The 20,613-nt window shown below is 38.5% G+C and overlaps 1 protein-coding gene across 33 annotated transcripts in view; it reads right to left on the bottom strand.

Moving 5' to 3' along the window:
• Positions 1-20,613, bottom strand: part of BPTF (bromodomain PHD finger transcription factor) — a 151,977-nt gene that overhangs the window by 89,930 nt on the left and 41,434 nt on the right. For 28 of the 33 annotated variants that reach the window (XR_012426038.1, XR_012426042.1, XR_012426040.1 and 25 more), the window contains exons 4-6: positions 12,649-12,852; positions 11,923-12,111; positions 880-1,068 (exon numbers count right to left, since the gene is read on the bottom strand). Coding sequence is in view for 17 of the 33 variants with exons in the window: in XM_015438741.4 (XP_015294227.3) it covers positions 880-1,068; positions 11,923-12,111; positions 12,649-12,852 (582 nt within the window). In the remaining 16 variants the exon portion in view is untranslated. The remainder of the gene's footprint in view (positions 1-879; positions 1,069-11,922; positions 12,112-12,648; positions 12,853-20,613) is intronic. The other 5 variants (XM_015438743.4, XM_015438749.4, XM_015438748.4 and 2 more) reach the window with 5 other exon arrangements.

Below are 20,613 nucleotides of genomic sequence, written 5' to 3'. Positions count from 1 at the left end.
ATATGTAAATTTGTATGCGAAATACTTTTCACCATGGGCAAAAATGTTAAGAGGAATGATGTCGAATTTAAGTGAAAGAATAAGGAAACCAAAATGTATGAAAATTACTGGTATAAATCTCTTTTGATATACAATTAAGCAGTAGCCATCACTGTTTTTTAAATGTAGCTACCATTTGACCAGCAAGTCCACCTACTGTTTCTATACTGCCAGAAATACCTGCACAAGTACACAAAGATATATGTTAAGGATGTTCAAAAGCACCACTATTTGTAATAATGAAAAACTGTTAACAACATAAATGTCCATTAATAGAGAAACAGTATATGAATTATGGTTTATCCATACTCTGGAGTACCATGCAGCAGTTAAAAAAAAAAATGAATTCAATTCATAACACAAAAAGATTCTCTACATGTATCACTGAGTAAAAAAAGCAAGATGCACAATAATACTTGCAGAATGATCCTGTTTGTATTTTAAAAACCCCCAAAATGAAAAAATCACCCAAAGCCCTCCAAAAACTTTTGTAAACATATATACATAAATGTAACTGCAGAGAAAGATCTAAAATGTTACACACCAAACTGTTGATGGATGGTGGTTACCTTTGTGGAGGGAAGTATGAAAAGCATCTTTCTTCCCCACTCTGTGTGCTTTGGTAGATTTTTAAAACAAAAACATTGAGTGCAAGTGCCATCTGTGTTTAAAAAAAAAATGGAAAATAAAGGAAAAGAACATCTAAATCCCCCCACCCACCAAACTTTCATTTAAAAAATTAAAAACTAAAAAAAAAAATAAAAAATAAAAAAACACACAAAAAGAAAACAAAAAAAGAAAAAACCTCCCTTTAATGGAATGGATGAAGTATATTCTTACCTATCTCTTCCTGAATAGAGACAGGTGTATGAGATTCTCTTTCTCCATTTTCAGGATCATCAGCTGCCTTAGCAGATTCACTCTGGGAAGAATTTAGTTCACTGCTGCTGTTACTGTTTTCCAGATTAGGCTGGATGGAGGTAGTGGTAGCACTAGTGTTACTGCTCTCACATATCTTGTTAGGTTCTTCTAGAAAAATAGAATATCTGATTTTTAAATTGGAAATCACATGAAAAATGACGAATTGTCAAAAAGACATTTGTTTTAGGATTTCATTACAAAGCTGTATTTTTAAAAGAAAAGCTGTTCATGTATGAGTAATGCAATGTATAACAGAAAGTGGTAAGCAACACCTTATTTTTTTAAGTCTTCCAGGCTATTAACTCACTGACTTTTTTGAGGGGGGCAGTGGTGAGGACCTAACCGTAACTCACTGACTTGTATCACCTTAGTCTCCAGTACAAGGCAGACAATTTTTTGGATACCCCAGAGCTGGAGAATAACCAAGTGATATGACTATCTCTCAACACTTACAGTGCACCAGATACTGCAGAGGTGGTTTGCTGAGATAATATTCAAAATCTGAAGCTTATAGTCTTACTTTTCAAAAGTACTCAAACAGTATTAGAAACAGAATTAAGCAGGATTATTTAACTCTATGGTTTTCTGCCTGAATCCTATGCTCTCCAAATTAACTGGAAGGTAATGCCTAAATGTGATTGTTAACTTCTTCCTCTCTTTAAGATGGAGTCTCACTGTTGCGCAGGCTGGAGTGCAGTGGCACAATCTTGGCTGACTGTAGCCTCCGCCTCCCAGGTTCAAGAGATTCTCCCGCCTCAGCCTTCTGAGCAGCTGGGACTACCGGTGCACGCCATCATGCCTGGATAATTGTTTTATATTTTTGGTAGAGACAGGGTTTCACCATGTTGTCCAGGCTGGTCTCGAACTCCTGACCTCAGGTGATCCACCCACCTTGGCCTCCCAAAGTGGCTGCGATTACAGGCGTGAGCCACTGTGCCCAGCTGTGACTGTTAACTTCTAAGGACAACTTAATAGTATCATTAAGAGTATAGTTCTTAAAAACGTACAAAAAGTACCACTACCATGAACAGAAAGCCTGTCTTTCCATGGTAGTTCAGAAATTAAGAGTCTCCCTCTACATTTGTTTCTGCCACTGACAAGACACTCTTCAAATCACCTAAGTAAAAATTGGTTGAGTCTATTGAAGTAACTATCTTTAACATATAATGTTGGGTTTCAGGAAAAAAACCCGACAACCTGATAAAATATGGAAAAATATGTGAACAGTCAGAAAAGAAAAGAAAATGCCCTTTAGGCATATGGAAATATGCCCAATTCATACTATGAGAAAAGTAAAATAAAACTATATGAAGAAACTACTCTCAAAGTTATCAACTGGCAAAAATCCAAGTCTCACAATACATGAAGGGAAAATTACACATGCATTTACTTAACATAGTAATCCTGTGTCTAGAAATCTAGCCCAAAATACACTAAAAAAAATTACTAAATTACTTATCTATAGAGCTAGCTGTTCATTGGAGTATTTAAAAAGGCAAAAGACCCAGAAACAGAAAATGCCAATGAAGGCTGGGAGCAGTGGTTCACGCCTGTGGAAGGTTGAGGCAGGCAGAGCACTTGAGGTTAGAAGTTCGAGACCAGCCAGGGCAACATGGTGAAACTCCATCTCTACGAAAAATGCAAAAATAAGGCAGGCATAGTAGTGCATGCCTCTAGTCCTAGGTACTTGAGGGAGGCAGGAAGATTGTTTGAACCCGAGAGTCAGAAGTTGCAGTGAGCCGTGATTGTGCCATTGCACTCTAGCCTGGGTAACAAAGTGAGACCCTGTCTGAAAAAAAAAGGGAGGGGCCAGGCACAGTGGCTCATGCCTGTAATCCCAGCACTTTGGAAGGCAGAGGTGGGCGGATCACCTGAGGTAACCTGAGGTCAGGCGTTCGAAAGCAGCCTGGCCAACATGGCGAAACCCTGTCTCTACTAAAAATGCAAAAATTAGCCAGGTGTGGTGGTGCACGCCTGTAATCCCAGCTACTTGGGAGGCTAAGGTTGCAGTGAGCTGAGATCACGCAACTGCACTACAGCCTGGGTGACAGCACGAGACTCTGTTTCAAAAAAAAAAAAAGGAAAAAGAAAATGCCCATCAATAGGGCATTGGTTGAATAAAAGTTGGTATACACAATGAAATACCATGCAATTGTAGCAAGAACTGAGGATAATCACTATGTTCACACATAAAATGATCTCCAAGATTAAATGTTAAAAGCAAGGTGTAGAACAATACTTATAATATGCTTACTTTTGTGTGAGAAGAAGAGGAAATACACATTTATAAGCAGATTTTACTTTTATAAAAAACAAAACCAGCTGGGCGCGGTGGTTCACGTCTGTAATCGCAGTACTTTGAGAGGCCAAGGCAGGTGGAGCGTGAGCTCAGGAGTTTGAGACCAGCCTGACCAACATGGTGAAACCCTGTCTCTACTAAAAATACACAAATTAGCTGGGCACGGGGGCAGGCGCCTGTAATCCCAGCTACTTGGGAGGCTGAGGCAGAAGAAGTGCTTGAACCCAGGCGGGCAGAGGTTGCAGTGAGCCAAGACTGTGCCACTGCACTCCAGCCTGGGCAACAGAGTGATACTCCATCTCCAAAAAAAAAAAAAAATGAAGGATAACCAAAAACCAATAAAAATGGCTACTTATAAGAGAAAAGAAAGACATAGTTAACTAGAGAAAGAAGGAATGAAAGTCAAAATTCTCTGAATATCTCCGGTTACATAGTTTTGAATTTATAATAATGTAAATGTTCTACATTTTCAAAGAATTAAAGTTATTATAGAAAAGCAATCCCTAAAAATTAAACTGAAACAAATGAACTGTGTATCAAGGTGTGCATAACCACATTATCATCTTTTTTTTTAGATGGAGTCTTGCTCTGTCGCCCAGGCTGAAGTGCACTGGCGTGATCTCAGCTCACTGCAACCTCTGCCTCCCAGGTTCAGGCGATTGTCCTGCCTCAGCCTCCCGAGTAGCTGGGACTACAGGCACCCACCATCACACCAGGCTAATTTTTTTTGTATTTTTAGTAGATATGGGGTTTCACCATGTTGGCCACGCTGGTCTCGAACTCCTGACCCATGATCCGCCCACCTCGGCCTCCCAAAGTGCTGGGATTACAGGCGTGAGCCACCAAGCCTGGCCCTTTTTTTCTTTTTCTTTTCTTTTCTTTCATTCTTTTTTTTTTTTTTTTTTAAAAGACAAGGTCTGGCTCTATCACCCAGGCTGGAGTGCACTGGCGTAATATCAGCTCACTGAAACTTCTACCTCCTAGGCTCAAGCCATCTTCCCACCTCAGCCTCCTGAGTAGCTAGGACTACAGGCAAACACCAGCATGCCTGGCTAATTTTTATAGAAAAGGAATTTTGCCAGGTTGGGCAGGCTGGTCTTGAACTCGGGAGCTCAAGTAATCTGCCCATCTTGGCCTCCCAAAGTGCTGGGATTACAGGTGTGAGCCACAATAGCCAGTCCAGGGGATTATTTTAAGCGACTTTGGAATACGATATTTTGTCTGCACATCCTTCCTAGAAATGAAGTATAATGAAAAATAAAGAGCAGCAAAAAGTCGTAAATGCCATTCAGTAGTCTTAGTGTTAGCAGTAATACTGGTATTATGAAAATACTACTATTTAAAATAAATCACTTCCTCTTATTATTAATGCACATTAGGATTGGAATACCCTGTATTGGAATAAAGCAAATGTATAGCTGAATTACTGTTGTTGGAACTGAAACCTTCAGTGTAAGGGAACAGAGATACAAATGTAAAAACAAAGAAACTAAGTATGCTATCCGCAATCTGAATTTGAAATGTTAATATAAACGGATGATCTTTTTCTTTTCAAAAACATGTCTTTCATAACACACCCACCAAAAAAGCATAGGGGCAGTGACAGCCCAATAGCAAAAAGTATCTCTGAGTCTAGATTGTAGACTTTAAATATTGTTTCCCATTAAAAGGAACCAGGACTTCTTGGAGGAAAAAAAAAAAGATTCCGAGTCGGGACAGGTACTGTGTAACATAAGTCTCAAACATTTTATTCTGCTAAAAAGCAAGAAGTCTGGCCAGCACGGTGGCTCACACCTGTAATCCTAGCACTTTGGGAGGCTCAAGTGGGCGGATCACCTGAGGTCAGGAGTTTGAGACCAGCCTGGTCGACATAGTGAAACCCTGTCACTACTAAAAACACAAAAATTAGCTGGGTGTGGTGGTGGGTGCCTGTAATTCCAGTTACTCAGGAGGCGGAGGTTGCAGTGAGCTGAGATTGTGCCACTGCACTCCAGCCTGGGTGACAGAGCAAGACCCTGTCTCAAACAAACAAACAAACAAACAAACAAAAAAACGCAAAACTCCATATTACAGTCTCCACATAAATATAACTGATTCTGGGCCGGGTGGGTGGCTCATGCCTGTAATCTCAGCACTTTGGGAGGCCGAGACAGACAGATCACAAGGTCAGGAGTTCAAGACCAGCCTGACCAACATGGTGAAACCCCAACTCTACTAAACACAAAAATTAGCTAGATGTGGTGGCACATGCCTATAGTCCTAGCTACTCGGGAGGCTAAGGCAGGAGAATCGCTTGAACCTGGGAGGACGAGGCTGCAGTGAGCCAAGATCGCATCACTGTACTCCAGCATGGGCGACACAGCAAGACTCCGTCTATCCAAAAAAAAAAAAACAAAAACCCTGATTCTGGAAAGATCATTAATGAGTGAGAGATTAACAGAGAATCATGCAATCTCACCACCTAAACTCATTGATCCATGTAGGCATCTCTGAAGGTAGAAAAACCATATACCATGAGCCTTTTGGTGTGACACAATATAAATTAACCAGCACATTGTTTATAAGTATTCTTGCCAAAGACAGTTGAAACTGAATAGGTATTAAGAGATTAACTTTTTAACTTTTTAAAATGATATGTAGCAATCTTTCCCCAAATATTGCCCAACTTTTTCAGTTTAATCTTTAATCTGAGCCACACAAAATGTTTCTGATCACTGATCATACTCAATATAATGGGTAGATTTCTTCAACATGAAATCTACCCAATTTTCTTATATTCTCACTCCTATCATTTTCACACTACAATTTTGTCATTTTTTCCTTCACATAATAACTTCTACCACATTATATGAGAATGACAATGTTCTGACAAGATTTCAAAGTAAAGCCTGAAATAAAATATATACAGAAGCAATTGTATATAAAGAAATTCTAAAGTAGATGTATTTGTACAAAAATTTTAAATTCTCAGATTTTTTTAGTCTTTCTGTTGCAGAAAATATACACAATACAAACATTAACCAAAATAAAGCTAGTATAGCTTGAAAATATTATTAAAAATAACATTTCATAATGATAAAATAACATTTCATAGTGATAAAAGATTCAACAAAAATATAAATATTAGGTGCTCCTAATAACAGTTTCAAAGTGTATAATGCAAAAACTGAAAAAAGCAAAAAGAGAAAAAGGCAAATCTACAATACATAGTTGGAAATAATTTTAAAGTATCTGACAGGAAAAAAACAAAAAACAAAAAACAACACCACCACCCAAAAATGTACCAAGAATACAGATCAGAACAATATAATCAGAAACCTTATCTGAGGCCAGGTGCGGTAGATCACTTTAAGTCAGGAGTTCAAGATCAGCCTGGCCAACATGGAGAAACGCTATCTCTGCTCATACAAAAATTAGCAAGGCATGGTGGTGAACACCTGTAGTCCCAGCTACTCAGGAGGCTGAGGTGGGAGGATTGCTAGGACCCAGGAAGCAGAGGTTGCAGTGAGGCAAGATTGAGCCACTGCACCGCAGCCTCAGCAACACAGCCAGACTCTGTGTCAAAAAAACAAAACCAAAAGCAAACAAACAAAAAAATTAAAACAAGAAATCTTACCTGTCTTACACTGCATCCAACTGAAAAAATACATATATTACATATATATATGTAATGTACATATATGTAATATACATACAACCTTTTCAATTGTTCAAGGAACATTTATCAACATTAATTAAATGTTGGGCCATAAAACAAGCGTCAATAAAATTTAAAGGACATAAATCATGCATAGAATGTTCTCTGATAGAGGGTTAAACTAGAAATGAACTAGAAAAAAAAAAAAGATAATTAGCTACTTAGGAAGCTGAGGTGGGATAATCACTTGAGCTCAGGAGTTCCAGGTTACAGAGAGTTATGGTCACTTTACTGCAATCCAGCCTGGGTAACAGAACAAGACCCTGTCTCACACACATACAAAAAACAAAACACAAAAAGAGAAACCTACAAATGTTTGAATATTAAGCAATGTACTTCATCACACACCACATTAAAACAGAAATTAGAAAATATTTTAAACTACAGGATAAAGGGAACATGACATATAACAGTCTGTGGTTGTGTTCTGGTCATGCATTTAAAAATAAAATAAAATAAGTCTGTGGGATGTATCTATAGCAGGACACAGAGGAAAGCTGATAGCCTTGACAGTAGACATCATAAAAAAAAACTAAACTACAAACCATCAAAGCAATCATCTTCAGAAGCTAGGAAAGAAAATCCACAAAAGTACAAAGAAAATAAAAGAAAGAACATAATACTAAGACCAGAAATTAATTTAGAAAAAACAATAGAGAAGGTCAACAAAGTTTTTTTTTTAAAAAAAGACTAACAGAATTGCTAACAGCCTTGCAACATGATTAATGGGGGCAGATAACAAATTTCTGGATTGGAAAAACAGAATGAGTATAGACCCTATATATATAAAAAAGATAGGATGTTATGCTAATAAATTGTAAAAATTCAGCAAAATGAGCAGATTCCTTAAAAAAGGCAATTAAACAGAACAAACCTAAGAAAACAATAGAAAATATGAATAGCCACTGCTGTACTTTGGATAGTTTAGATGTTTGTCCTCCCAAAAATCTCATGTTGAAATTTGATCCCAATGTTGGAGGTGGGGACTAATGGGAGGTGTTTGGATTCTGGAGTCGGATCCCTCAAGAGTAGATTACTGCCCTTGGGTTAGGTGTTGGGGGTGAGTGAGTTCTCACTCTATTAGTTCCCACTAGAGCCGATTGTTAAAAAGAGCCTGTCATCTGCCACCCCTGCCTCCCCTTTCCTCTCTCACCACGAGGTATCAATATACACTGGCTCCCTTTTCCCCTTCCGCCATTAGCGGAAGCATCATGAGGCCCTCGCCAGATGCAGATGTCGGTACCGTGCTTCTTGCACAGTCTGCAGAACCACAGCCAAGCAAATCTCCTTTTTTTTAAATAAATTACCAGCCTTAGATACTCATTTACAGCAACACAAATGGAATAAGACACCCATTATCTACTAAAGAAGTGAATGAAAACTGTAATAACCTTCCCACAATGAAAACTCCAGAACCAAATCACTCCAGCAAACATTTAAGAAATAACACCAGCCATAGCTGGGCGCGGTGGCTCACACCTCTAATCCCAGCACTTTGGGAGGCTAAGGCGGGCGGATCACGAGGTCAGGAGTTCAAGACCAGCCTGGCCAACATGGTGAAAACCCGTCTCTACTAAAAATACAAAAATTAGCCAGGTGTGGTGGTGGGCACCTGTAATCCCAGCTATTTGGGAGGCTGAGGCAGGAGAATCGCTTGAAACTGGAAGGCGGAGGTTGCGGCGAGTTGAGATTGCACCACTGCACTCTAGCCTGGGCGAAAGAGTGAAACTCCATCTCAAAAAAAAAAAAAAAAATTAACACCAGCCCCACAAAAACTCTTCTAGTACCAACTCATGATATGAGTCCAAAATATTCTTGATACTAAAGACTGACATTATCAGAGAAGAAAAATGCAAACCAATTTTACTCATGAAAGTAAATGCAAAAATCCTAAACAAAATGTTAGTAAACTGGATGCTATAATATATAACAAGGAAAATACATCACAACAAGTTATATTTACCCCAGGAACATGAGATTAGGTTAACATTCAAAATTCAATGCAGATACTTCTGCTTCTAGTCAAGGTAAAGTGAAAGAACCAAATTTACCCTCTCTCATGAAACAACTACAAAGCAAAAAACAGAACATTTATAGAAAATGAACAAAGGAGCAGACAGGTACTTCCCAAAAGAGGTATCTAAATGACTGACACATACACGCACACGAACACAGAAAGATGCTCAACATCCTTAGTCAGCAGGGAGCTGGCAAGAGCAAAGAACAATAAAATATCCCTACATGCCCACCAGCATGTCCCCTCAGTCCTCCAAAAAGACAAAGAGCGATGCTGATGATACCAAGTGTTAGCAAGGATGCAGAGGAGCTAGAACTCTCATACACTGTTGAAGTGAGTACTTCCACCGCCTCTGTGGAAAACTGTTGAGCAGTATCTACCGAAGATAAGCATATACCAGCTCCATGACCTAGAAAATCCACAACTAGGCTTATACCTCTGGAAACGTATATATATGTGCACAAGAAACATGTAAAACATTCATAATAGTATCATTCATAATGGTCCCAAACCAAAATCCATTAAAATAACTATCAAAATGTAACAAGAATTAAGACAGACATATCTATATAATGGAATATCATACTGCAATAAAAAAGAATAAGCTGTTACTACTAGCAACATCTGGATGGCTCTCATTGATGTTTTGTTGAGGTGGGAAAAAAAGCTATCAGGCATCAAAGAGTATATACTGCATGGTTCCAGTAAATTTTTTTTTTAAAGGCAAACTAATCAGTGGTGATAGAAGTCAGAATAGTTACTACCTTTGTTGGGCTAGGTGTAGTGGTGGCTAAAAGGGGGCATGATATGGTTACACAGATATGTTAACTTTGTCAACATCCATCAAGTTATTCACTTAATATTTACAAACTTTACAGCAGGTTACATTTCAATTTTTTAAAGTCGCTGGATGCAGTAGCTCATGCCTGTAATCCCAGCACTTTTTTTTTCTTTTTTTTTGAGACAGTCTTGCTCTGTCGCCCAGGCTGGAGTGCAGTGGCGTGGTCTCTGCTCACCGCAAGCTCCGCCTCCCGGGTTCACGCCATTCTCCTGCCTCAGCCTCCCAAGCTACAGGCACCCGCCACCATGCACGGCTAATTTTTTGTATTTTTAGTAGAAACGGGGTTTCATTGTATTAGCCAGGATGGTCTCGATCTCCTGACTTCGTGATCCGCCCACCTCGGCCTCCTAAAGTGCTGGGATTACAGGTGTGAGCCACCGCGCCCGGCAATCCCAGCACTTTTGAGAGGCCGAGGTGGGAAGATGGCTTGAGCCCAGGAGTTCGAGACTGGCCTGGGCAACACAGTGAGACCCTGTCTCTACATACTTACTTACTAAATAAATAAATAAATAAGCTGGGCATGGTGGTGCACACCTGTAGTCTCAGCTACTTTGAAGGCTGAGGTGGGAGAATCACTTGAGCCTGGGAGGTCAAGTCTGCAGTGAGCCATGATCATGCTACTGCACTCCAGCCTGGGTGAAAGAGCAAGACTCTCTCAAAAAAAAAAAAACCTTTACCAAAAATACCTTTCCATCCAAAATGCTTTCCAATCTGACAGTATCTTTTGTTGATAAGTTTTAATCATTAAATTAGGTGTCTAAATACATTCTGAAAGTTTAGAAAAGAAAACCAAGTAAGATGTCTTCTATCACAGCTATTGTTCTTAATCTGCCATGAATAATTCTCCCACCCCAATTCTTCTAACAAGGCATCTCATCCACTGACCATAGGTAGTAAACAGTTGTAACAGAGTTTGGTCCAGGGACATCACAAAGTGTCTAGCACATTGCCAGGCACATTGTAGGCACTCAATAAATATCTGCTGAATAAATAACTGCAGAGAGAGCCACAGAAACAGAAGGAAGCAGGTAATTCTCTCTGAAGGTCAGAACTCTATTAGGTCTGTCTACTGCTCACTAGAATGTAAGTCACCAAGGGCCCAGACCTTATCTATTTTGGTCACTGATATATCCCGTTAGTGTATTCTGAAGTCGGGGACCTATTAAAATGTTTACCTACTTTACCAAAGTACCAAACTCCTCTTTAAAATCTGGTAATGGGGTTTCAACATGTTGGTCAGGCTGGTCTTGAATTCCTGACCTCAGGTGATCCACCCACCTTGGCCTCCCAAAGTGCTGGGATTACAGGTGTGAACCACCATACGTGGCCCTGTTCTTGATCTTAATGACCAATCTCTCATCAGTATAAAATACGGTGAACTTACTGCTGATTGCTGTGGTTCTTCTGGAGCTTACACTTACATCCCTATCTGTAGCGCCCTGTTAAACTGGTGTTTTCAGCAACACAGCTCACTGTTGACCAGTACTCAAATGGAAGTCGGCCCCATAAGAACTGCAGGTTGTCAAAATCCTTCATGTTATGCAACAGGACATTCTTGGTGTGCTACAACTTACTTGGAGTATAACTTTAATTTCAAAAACTGAAAATATGAATTACTGGTCAACTTACATTTTTATGTCAAAATATATCTGACAACAATGTTCTGTGATAATGATTTTCTACCATAACACTACGATTTGAAATGTTATAAATATTACATGAGCACATGCAAACATAAAATTAATTTGTTAGTATCTACGGAACTGGAAAGGTCAGATCATTCAACATTGAGCCATTAGTACATAAGTAATTAAAACCAAAATATCTGCCACTATGGTCTGGTGATAAAATATAAAAATAAATCTATTAAACAAAACCAGCTAAATGAAGTTTAAGAAGCATGAAAATTATGACGAGTTTCAAGCACTAACTGCGAGGACATTTATCAAACTCCAAATGTTAGGTGACAACTTAGCAAACAGGGATGGCACTGTAAGCAAGCAGCATGAATGAACACATAGTTTAAAGTTTTAGGTGACATTCGGCTTTTACTACAAAAGGGAAGGATTCCCCCCATTACAGAGGCATTGATACGCTGCCCTCTGTACCTGGCACATCCTGGGGGAGCTCAGATGCCACCTTCTTCTCTGCCATGTTGCTGCTATCAGGGGTTTCTGAGAGACACCCCACGGGGCTCCTCCCTTCAGAGGGACTAGTCTCTTCTGAAGATGCATTTGTTGTGTTGTCGCCAAGATTTGCTGACACAGAGTTACCTTTATCCCCAACTTCTGTTGGCTCTACAGCAAAATGCACAACAAAACTTTAAAGATATTCTTTAAAATTGCTTCAGGGCATATGGCCACATTCAGTCAACTACTAAATGATCAATCACCAAAAATCCTGTTTCCGTTGGATGGCCATTTTAAAGCAATTAGATTCTCAGATATTGCTGCAATAGGTAATCCAGAGAGTATTTAAGAATACATAATAATATATTAAGAATGCTTAACTAATTACTATAAAAATGAACATATTTCATCACATTCAAAAGTGTATATTCTGGTATAATATAAAAAATAGTACTTTTTCATAGGGAAATGGCAAACTAATGGGAAGTATAGAGACATGAATATAACATTATAGCAAATTCACTAATACGTAAAACTCACTACAATTGTTACACATGTTACAAGAGGGGATGGTATCCTGATCTCTTTAGAAATATTAAACTAGGTAGCTGCTTACAATATTTCACTTTCATTTTGCAAGTAAAACTGGAGGTTTCATAAATAACACTGATGAAATATTTCTTTTTAATCAAGTAATTTTTTTACCCTCAGATTTTCCTTGCTCAGGGTCATCATCTGGTGTTTTGTCGTCACTGTCTTTTTCAAGGGACTGATCTTCAAATTCTTCTCTACTTTTCTCAGCATCTTTAGAGTCATTCTCAGTCTCATTCTTGTCTTTTTCTGTTTCTTCTGGGCTTTTAACATTATCAATGTCTCCCTTTTTGACTCTTATGGATTCCAAAATTTCTTCTATAATGTGTAAAACAAACAAAAAAATCATTCCCATATATAACCAAACAGAACAGTACCACAAATGTCACTTAAGAGTTTCAATACAAGTTATTAAGGAGGAAAAATTAAGTATTTTTAAAGCATTAGATCTATGAAATAAGAATCAAGATTACAAACAAAATTGTGTTTACAGAATTCAATCAATTTGGTGTACCTTCACCTCTAGAAAATACATGCTAATTATGGGCTCTACATTTTTTTTTTTTTTAAAAAAGTAAAATTAGTCTATCTTTTTAAAATATAGGCTTGATATAGATATTTGTGACAGACGACAAAAACTACGAGCTGATCAAAACCTAGAAACCCAAAACCCACTGTAAATCTGACTTGGATTAGCTGTGTGACTTTGGGTGAGCTACCTAACCTCTCCAGGCCATCATTTCCTCAATTGTAAGAAGAGAAAACAGAGGCCCTTTTGGAAACAACTTTCTTTCTGAAGTCCCTTAACTGTTCCAAAAGTCACTAAGTCTCTAAGTATACTTACCCTCTTTCAACTTAGATAGAGTGATACTATGGCACATTATAGGCCATGGGATATAAAAGGACCACAGTGTACAGAACACACGGTGTATCAGTATGGACTCATGGATATTAATTATATTCTTTGGTTTATCATGCAATACTATCACTTTTAATTTTGTTGCACAAATTGTTTCAGCTTTGGCCAGTGGGGACTTTTTCCGAGTCCAGTGTCCTTTTGACACATATTCATCCATCCAGCCAGCCAGCCAGCCAGCCAGCCAGCATTTTCTCACTTTCCGGTATTACAAGATGCTCTGGGCTCACCTTGTATTTTCCCTGCCCTAGCCCTACAACTCACCATCTCTCCAAGGAGACCTTATTCTTTTTTGAAGAACAAATTGGAGAATGATGTGACAAGTCACAATCTAGGTGCCTGGTGTGCTTGTTACTACTGGGGTGTTGCTATTCTAGAGTCTCTCGGCCAACAGAGCTAAGAAATGTAGTCATAAATATACACATCTATATTATTTCTGTATTTATTTGTGTGGACACATACGTGTATGACTGAAAGCCTATGTGTCTGTGTAGGATTCATTTACCATTGCCACTTGCTTATTTGTAACTTCTCTGACAGTGAGAAATCTGGCTCACATTATAATATATCTAGTTATTTGTTCATGCCTAGTACACACAGTAAAATAGTTTCGGAATTGCTAAACTGTTTCCTCATAAAAATAAATTTACCAACTAGAGTACACTATTTGTGAATAAGAAGAAACACAGTTTTTCTTTTTCTTTTCTTTTTTTTGAGACAGAGTTTTGTTCTTGTCACCCAGGCTGGAGTGCAATGGCGCAATCCTGGCTCACTGCAACCTCTGCCTCCCAGGTTCAAGCGATTCTCCTGCCTCTGCCTCCCAAGTAGCTGGGATTACAGGCACCTGCCACCACACCCGGCTAATTTTTGTATTTTTAGTAGAGATGGGGTTTCACCATGTTGGCCAGGCTGGTCTTGAACTCCTGACCTCAGGTGATCCGCCCACCTCAGCCTCCAAAGTAGACGGAAATAGAGGTACGTGTCACCACACCTGGCTAATTTTTTAAACTTTTTAAAAATAGAGATGGAGTCTCATTATGTTACCCAGGCTGATCTTGAACTCCCCCTGCCTCGGCCTACCAAAGCACTAAGATTACAGGCATGAGCAGTGCCCAGCCCTTAATTACTATATTTTAAAGAACGTTTTATTTGGAAAAAGAAAATGTAGTTACCGATTATCTGTCTTTCTTAGAGGAACAGATTTCCTTTTTCTTTCTTTTTTTTTTTTTTGAGACAGAGTCTCACTCTGTTGCCCAGTCTGGAGTGTAGTGGCGCGATCTCGACTCACTGCAACCTCCGCCTCCTGGGTTCAAGTGATTCTCCCACCTCAGCCTCCCAAGTAGCTGGGACTACAGGCATGTACCACCACACCTGGCTAATTTTGTATTTTTAGTAGAGATGGGTTTCACTATGTTGGCCACGCTGGTCTCAAACACCTGACCTCAAGTGATCCACCCGTCTCAAAGTGCTAGGATTACTGGCATGAGCCACCACGCCTGGCTGTCTTTGAAACATAACTACACCCTATAGCTTTTCATAACCAAATCATTGTACATCCTTCCTACTTTCCCAGTGATATTTAATGAAAATAAAACCAACAAAATTGTTTTAATTGCCTACTAAGTTTAGACCATTTAAATTGGTTGAAAAACACAAGCTGCATAACCATAGTTCTCTGATTTTCTATAAAGATTCTAATTTCAAACAGTCTGTATTGTTAAACACTCTTGTATAAATGTGTATATGTATATATGTGTATATACATACACACATTCACACTAGTTTCAGGTTCAAAAAGTATGGCAATCATAGCCGTAAGAAAAATAGACCAAAAATAGGGCCGAGTGCAGTGGCTCACACCTGTAAGCCCAGCACTTCGGGAGGCCAAGGCAGGTGAATCACTTGAGGCTAGAAGTTTGAGACCAGCCTAACATAGTGAAACTCCGTCTCTACATAAAATACAAAAATTAGCCAGGCGTGGTGGCACACGCTTGTAATCCCAGCTACCTGGGAGGCTGAGACAAGAGAATTGCTTCAACCTAAGAGACAGAGGTTGCAGTGAGCCGAGATCATGCCGCTGCACTCCGGCCTGGGTGACAGAGCGAGACTCTGTCTCAGAAAAACAAAAACAAAACAACAACAACAACAAAAATAAAAACAGACCCAAAATGTTCAGCAGAGAAAAACATTAAAGGATGAAAGAAAATTACATTGTATCTCATCTATACTAAATATGCATATTCTATAAACAAGTATATTCTACACTTTGCATGAACATTTTTCAAAACTAAATAAAGAATTAACCTACCAGATTTTAGAAACCATTTTTACTTAGAAAAAATTCTTCTAAAAATAAACTTCCTTCAAATAAGCAAAATAAAGCATTTCATAATTACCATACAGGCACAGGATAAAGCAAATATAGTAAGCTGTATATTTAGCTACAAATATATAAAGTATAGATCTAGACAATGAATATATGACTATTTACTGTATCATTCTTTTTTTTCTTTTCTTTTTTTTGAGACAAAGTCTCACTCTGTTGCCCAGGCTGGAGGGCAGTGGCACAATCTCAGCTCACTGCAATCTCCACCTCTGAGTTCAAGCGATTCTTCTGCCTCAGCTTCCCAAGTAGCTGGGATTGCAGGCGTGTGCCACCAGGCCCAGCTAATTTTTGTATTTTTAGTAGAGACGGGGTTTTGCCATGTTGATCAGGCTGGTAACTGTATAATTCTTTCAACCTTTCTGTACATTTGAAATTTTTCGTAAAATATTGAGGAAAAATGGAGAAGAAAAATTGAACTATCAAAAATAGAATTAAACTCTCCTAAGGTAGACACATGTGTTTGTATAAAAACCAGAGAGTTATATATTAGAAATGAAGTATTTTGTTTGAGAGGTTAACATCAAGTCAAAGTCATCAGGACAGGCTACGATTCTGAAATTCCTGTTATGCTGTAAATTATTCTTGGCCATTATCAGAACCCTAGTGGTTTCCATTGTTTTCATCTCATAAAACCAAAAGTTAAAGAACTTTATTATATATTATTTTGGGTATTTACCTGGACTGGGTGGTCCTAAACTGACTATCATAGCCAAGATTTTGGTTACCAGAGAAAGCAAATAAAGGTTAACAGTGGTGGACTGGTGTTTTAATGGGGAATTATTCTATTTGAATGTTCAATTCATTAACAATACACTCCTTAAAAAGGTGCTGGGGCCAGGCGCCGTGGCTCACGCCTGTAATCCCAGCACTTTCGGAGGCCGAGACGGGCGGATCACGAGGTCAAGAGATCGAGACCATCCTGGCTAACACGGTGAAACCCTGTCTCTACTAAAAATACAAAAATTAGCCGGGCACAGTGGCGGGCGCCTGTAGTCCCAGCTACATGGGAGACTGAGGCAGGAGAATGGTGTGAACCCAGGAGGCGGAGCTTGCAGTGAGTGGAGATCGTGCCACTGCACTTCAGCCTGGGCAACAGAGCGAGACTCCGTCTCAAAAAAGAGAAAAGAAAAAAGAAAAAAAAAAAGGTGCTGAGAGGATTAAAGAATTGTAAAACACCTAGTTGAGCACCTGGCCCACAGTAGGCACTCAAAAATGTCAGTGTCCCCTTCTCTTCCACAACAATTTTCAATTCTCATGAATCCCTCCCCTCCTCCTCTAGTACCAGGTTGATGTTGTACCTTAGCCAAAAAAAAAAGGAAAGAAAGAAAAAAATATTTATGTCATTGTTGGGGTCCAGATCTCACCATTAAACCCAAGGTACAACTCACCTTATTTCCATGTACTCCATGTAGTACTAAGAGGATAACTGCAGGTTGCAAGGCAATCTCACAGCACACAAATTTTACTCATCTAACTTTCTAAGAACATATTGTGGCCTAAAGCTCGATGCTCTCTCTGTTGTTCTCCATTACTATAAAACATTTAACTAAGTGGTTTTTGTTTTGTTTTGTTTTTTAAGACAGAGTCTCACTCTGTAACCCAGGCTGGAGTGCAGTGGCTCACTATGAGCTCTGCCTCCCGGATTCACACCATTCTCCTGCCTCAGGCTTCCAAGTAGCTGGAACTACAGGTGCCTGCTACCACGCCTGGCTAATTTTTTTTGTTTGTTTGTACTTTTAGTAGAGACAGGGTTTCATGTTAGCCAGGATGGTCTCGATCTCCTGACCTCATGATCTGCCCGCCTCAGTCTCCCAAAGTGCTAGGATTACAGGCGTGAGCCACTGTACCCTGCCGGTTTAACTAATTTTTAAAAGTACATTACATGCTGAATTATACTGAACTATAACATGCTCATTGTAGGAAATGCAAAAAATACGAAAAGGAAACCAACTACAATTTTACTATGCTAATTGGTTATTTTTTTAATGATAAAACCTAATCCAGTTGGTTATTTAGAGGAAGAGAATTTAAGTATCTCACAGTTTTTGCATGGTACTTTACTTAACTCTCCAACACGTAGTGTTCTATCACATGATACTTCATAATGAAATTTATCAATTCCCCTATATTAACATTTTTAGGTTTTTACATTCCCCAAATCAAACCACTGAACACTTGATTGTCCATTCCTGTTTTGATTTTGTTCTTCAATTATGATTATACTGTATATATAATTTAATACACAGAAAATATTTTTTTGTTGTTTTTTTCCATTTTTATGTTTTATTCTGGAAAATATTTTAATTCAATGTACTTTATAAAATCCTATCTCACACTGCCTTTTAGGGGACTGAAGATGGTTCTCCATTGTTGTACTAAAACACAGGAGAGCAAAAAGGGATTGATCTATTTTAATGCCATGAGTCACAAAAGGAAATTAAGGGGGGAAGTGAGCTGGCTGAAATTAATAAAATTTCCTATGATTTGATCTATATGGAGGGGAGACTAAGGCGGAGATTGTGTTACTGCAATTACTGATCTCCCAAAGACTTCTGAATACTAAAAGTTTTCTAATAAAAAAATTACATTTTCCTAAACAGATCTAACAGAGAAATACTTTCAACTACCAGATATGAATAAATATAATTCATGGTAACTAAGAATGCTTTTTTCTGAAGACAAAGTATATTTGCACCAAAGAGTATTTATATGTGAGAGCCTATCATTCTCCAAAAATATGCATGAATTCACAGGAATATTGATGCAGAATATGTGAGAACAAGCTTGGATACAGCTATCTGGGTATCTTTATTAAACATTCCATTTTTAAGCAAATGGAGAATGGGGAAAATTAATAGGATTATATGTATAGCAGATAATGCATGCAGAAGAGCAGAACTCAGAACCAGGCACTTAGAAGTGTCCTTGCAGAATCTTACCTAATCATTTTATCTAAGCTAAAACTGAAAAGGCACTACAGTCGGCCCTCTGTGGCCAAAGGTTCTGCATCCTTGGATTCAACCAACCTCGAACTGAAAATACAGTATTCTCAGGATGCAGAACCCTTAGATATGGAATGCCAACTTTTCATATCAGCAGGTTCCACACGGCCAACTGCAGGACTTGGGCATCTACGGATTTTGCTATCTGCAGAGGGCTCTGGAAGCAATCCTTGAGAATACTGAGTGATGGCTATATTAAACACAGGTAGTATTTATTAAACATGCACAGAATACATCTGGCGGCACAAAAAAATATATAGCAATAGTGATTGCCTCCGGAGAAAGGAAGGTCAGATTGGAGATTATGAAGGAGACAGATTCATTTTTCACAGCATACCCTTTATACTATTTAAACTTTTGAGACAACAGCATACCCTTTATACTATTTAAACTTTTGAGACATGTATGTATTTATAACTTAAAAAAATAAAGAGTTGAGTAACAAAGTAAGGTGACATTGAATTATGACCTAATAAATATCCAGTTATAATCCAGTAAGTATAAAATATCCATGAATGTATACTCATAGAAATAAATGCTGAAAAACTAAATGAATAAACAAATCTCCTGTGCAGAAAAATTCCAAATAATTGATGTAGATATTGTCCCTTCAAGAAGGTAGAACATAACTCCCCACCCCCTAAGTGTGGCTGTTTACAGTGACTTGCTTCCAGAAAGTACAGTATTGGGGAGTTGAGGGATGGGGGAGGATGTGGAGAAACCTGACAAGCACTGCCTCAACCAGGGGACCAAGGTTGACATCATCAGTGGTAAGTCACGAGGACAGCATGCACTCTTGATAAGAAGATGAGAATTGTACTTCACCTCTGTGGTCTTCCTCCCCAAAATGCAAAAACCTAGGCTAACCATGAGAAAAACCCATAATGAGGGCTTTCTACAAAATACCTAATCAGTACTCCCCCAAACTGTCAAGGCCATCAAAAACAAGGAACGTCTGGGAAACCGACAATCCAGAGGAAAACATGATGACTAAATATCACGTGGTATAGGATCATGAGGCAGAAGAAGGATATCAGGCAAAAACTAAAGAAATTTGAATAAAGTATGGACTTGAGTTAGTAACAGTGTATCAATACTGGTCCATTAGTTGTAACAAATATCCCACACTAATCTAAGATGTTAATAACAGGGGCAACCAAGTGTAGGATATATGGAAACCCTTTACTATCTTTGCAACTTTTGTATAAATCTAAAATTTTTCTAAAATTCAAAGTTCTATTTTTTAGAAAGGCAAAAAGTTGAAAAAGAATATTATTTCTTAAAATTAAAAACTGGAATGTCAAAGAAGTTTAATAAGACACTTGAATTAAAGAAACAAACTAACATTTTAGGGAATATTAGTAATGACCCAAGGCAGAAATAAAACACTCAAATGTATAGCATCCCTAATTTATGTGGGAATGAACAAGGTTCTCTTGGGAAAATGAAATATGGAGAACAAAAGTAAAATATACACAGTCATGCACTGCACAATGTTTCCGTCCACCAGGAACCACATACATGACGGTGATCCCATAAGATTATATGTATTACCTTTTTAAATGTTTAGATATGCTTAGATACATAAACACCTGCCGTTGTGCTACAACTGCCTATGGGATTCAGGACAGTCACATGACATACAGGTTTGCAGTCTGGCAGCAATAGGCTATGCCATATAACCTAGGTGTATGGTTTGTGTAAGTGTACTCTGTGATGTTCACACAATGATGACATTGCCAAATGACACATTTTTCAGAATGTATCCCCATCAT

Source organism: Macaca fascicularis, chromosome 16, assembly GCF_037993035.2.
Source record: "Macaca fascicularis isolate 582-1 chromosome 16, T2T-MFA8v1.1".
Lineage (NCBI taxonomy): Eukaryota > Metazoa > Chordata > Mammalia > Primates > Cercopithecidae > Macaca > Macaca fascicularis.
The sequence above is the reverse complement of the archived record's forward strand: the minus strand, read 5'-3'. Positions and strand labels throughout refer to the sequence as shown.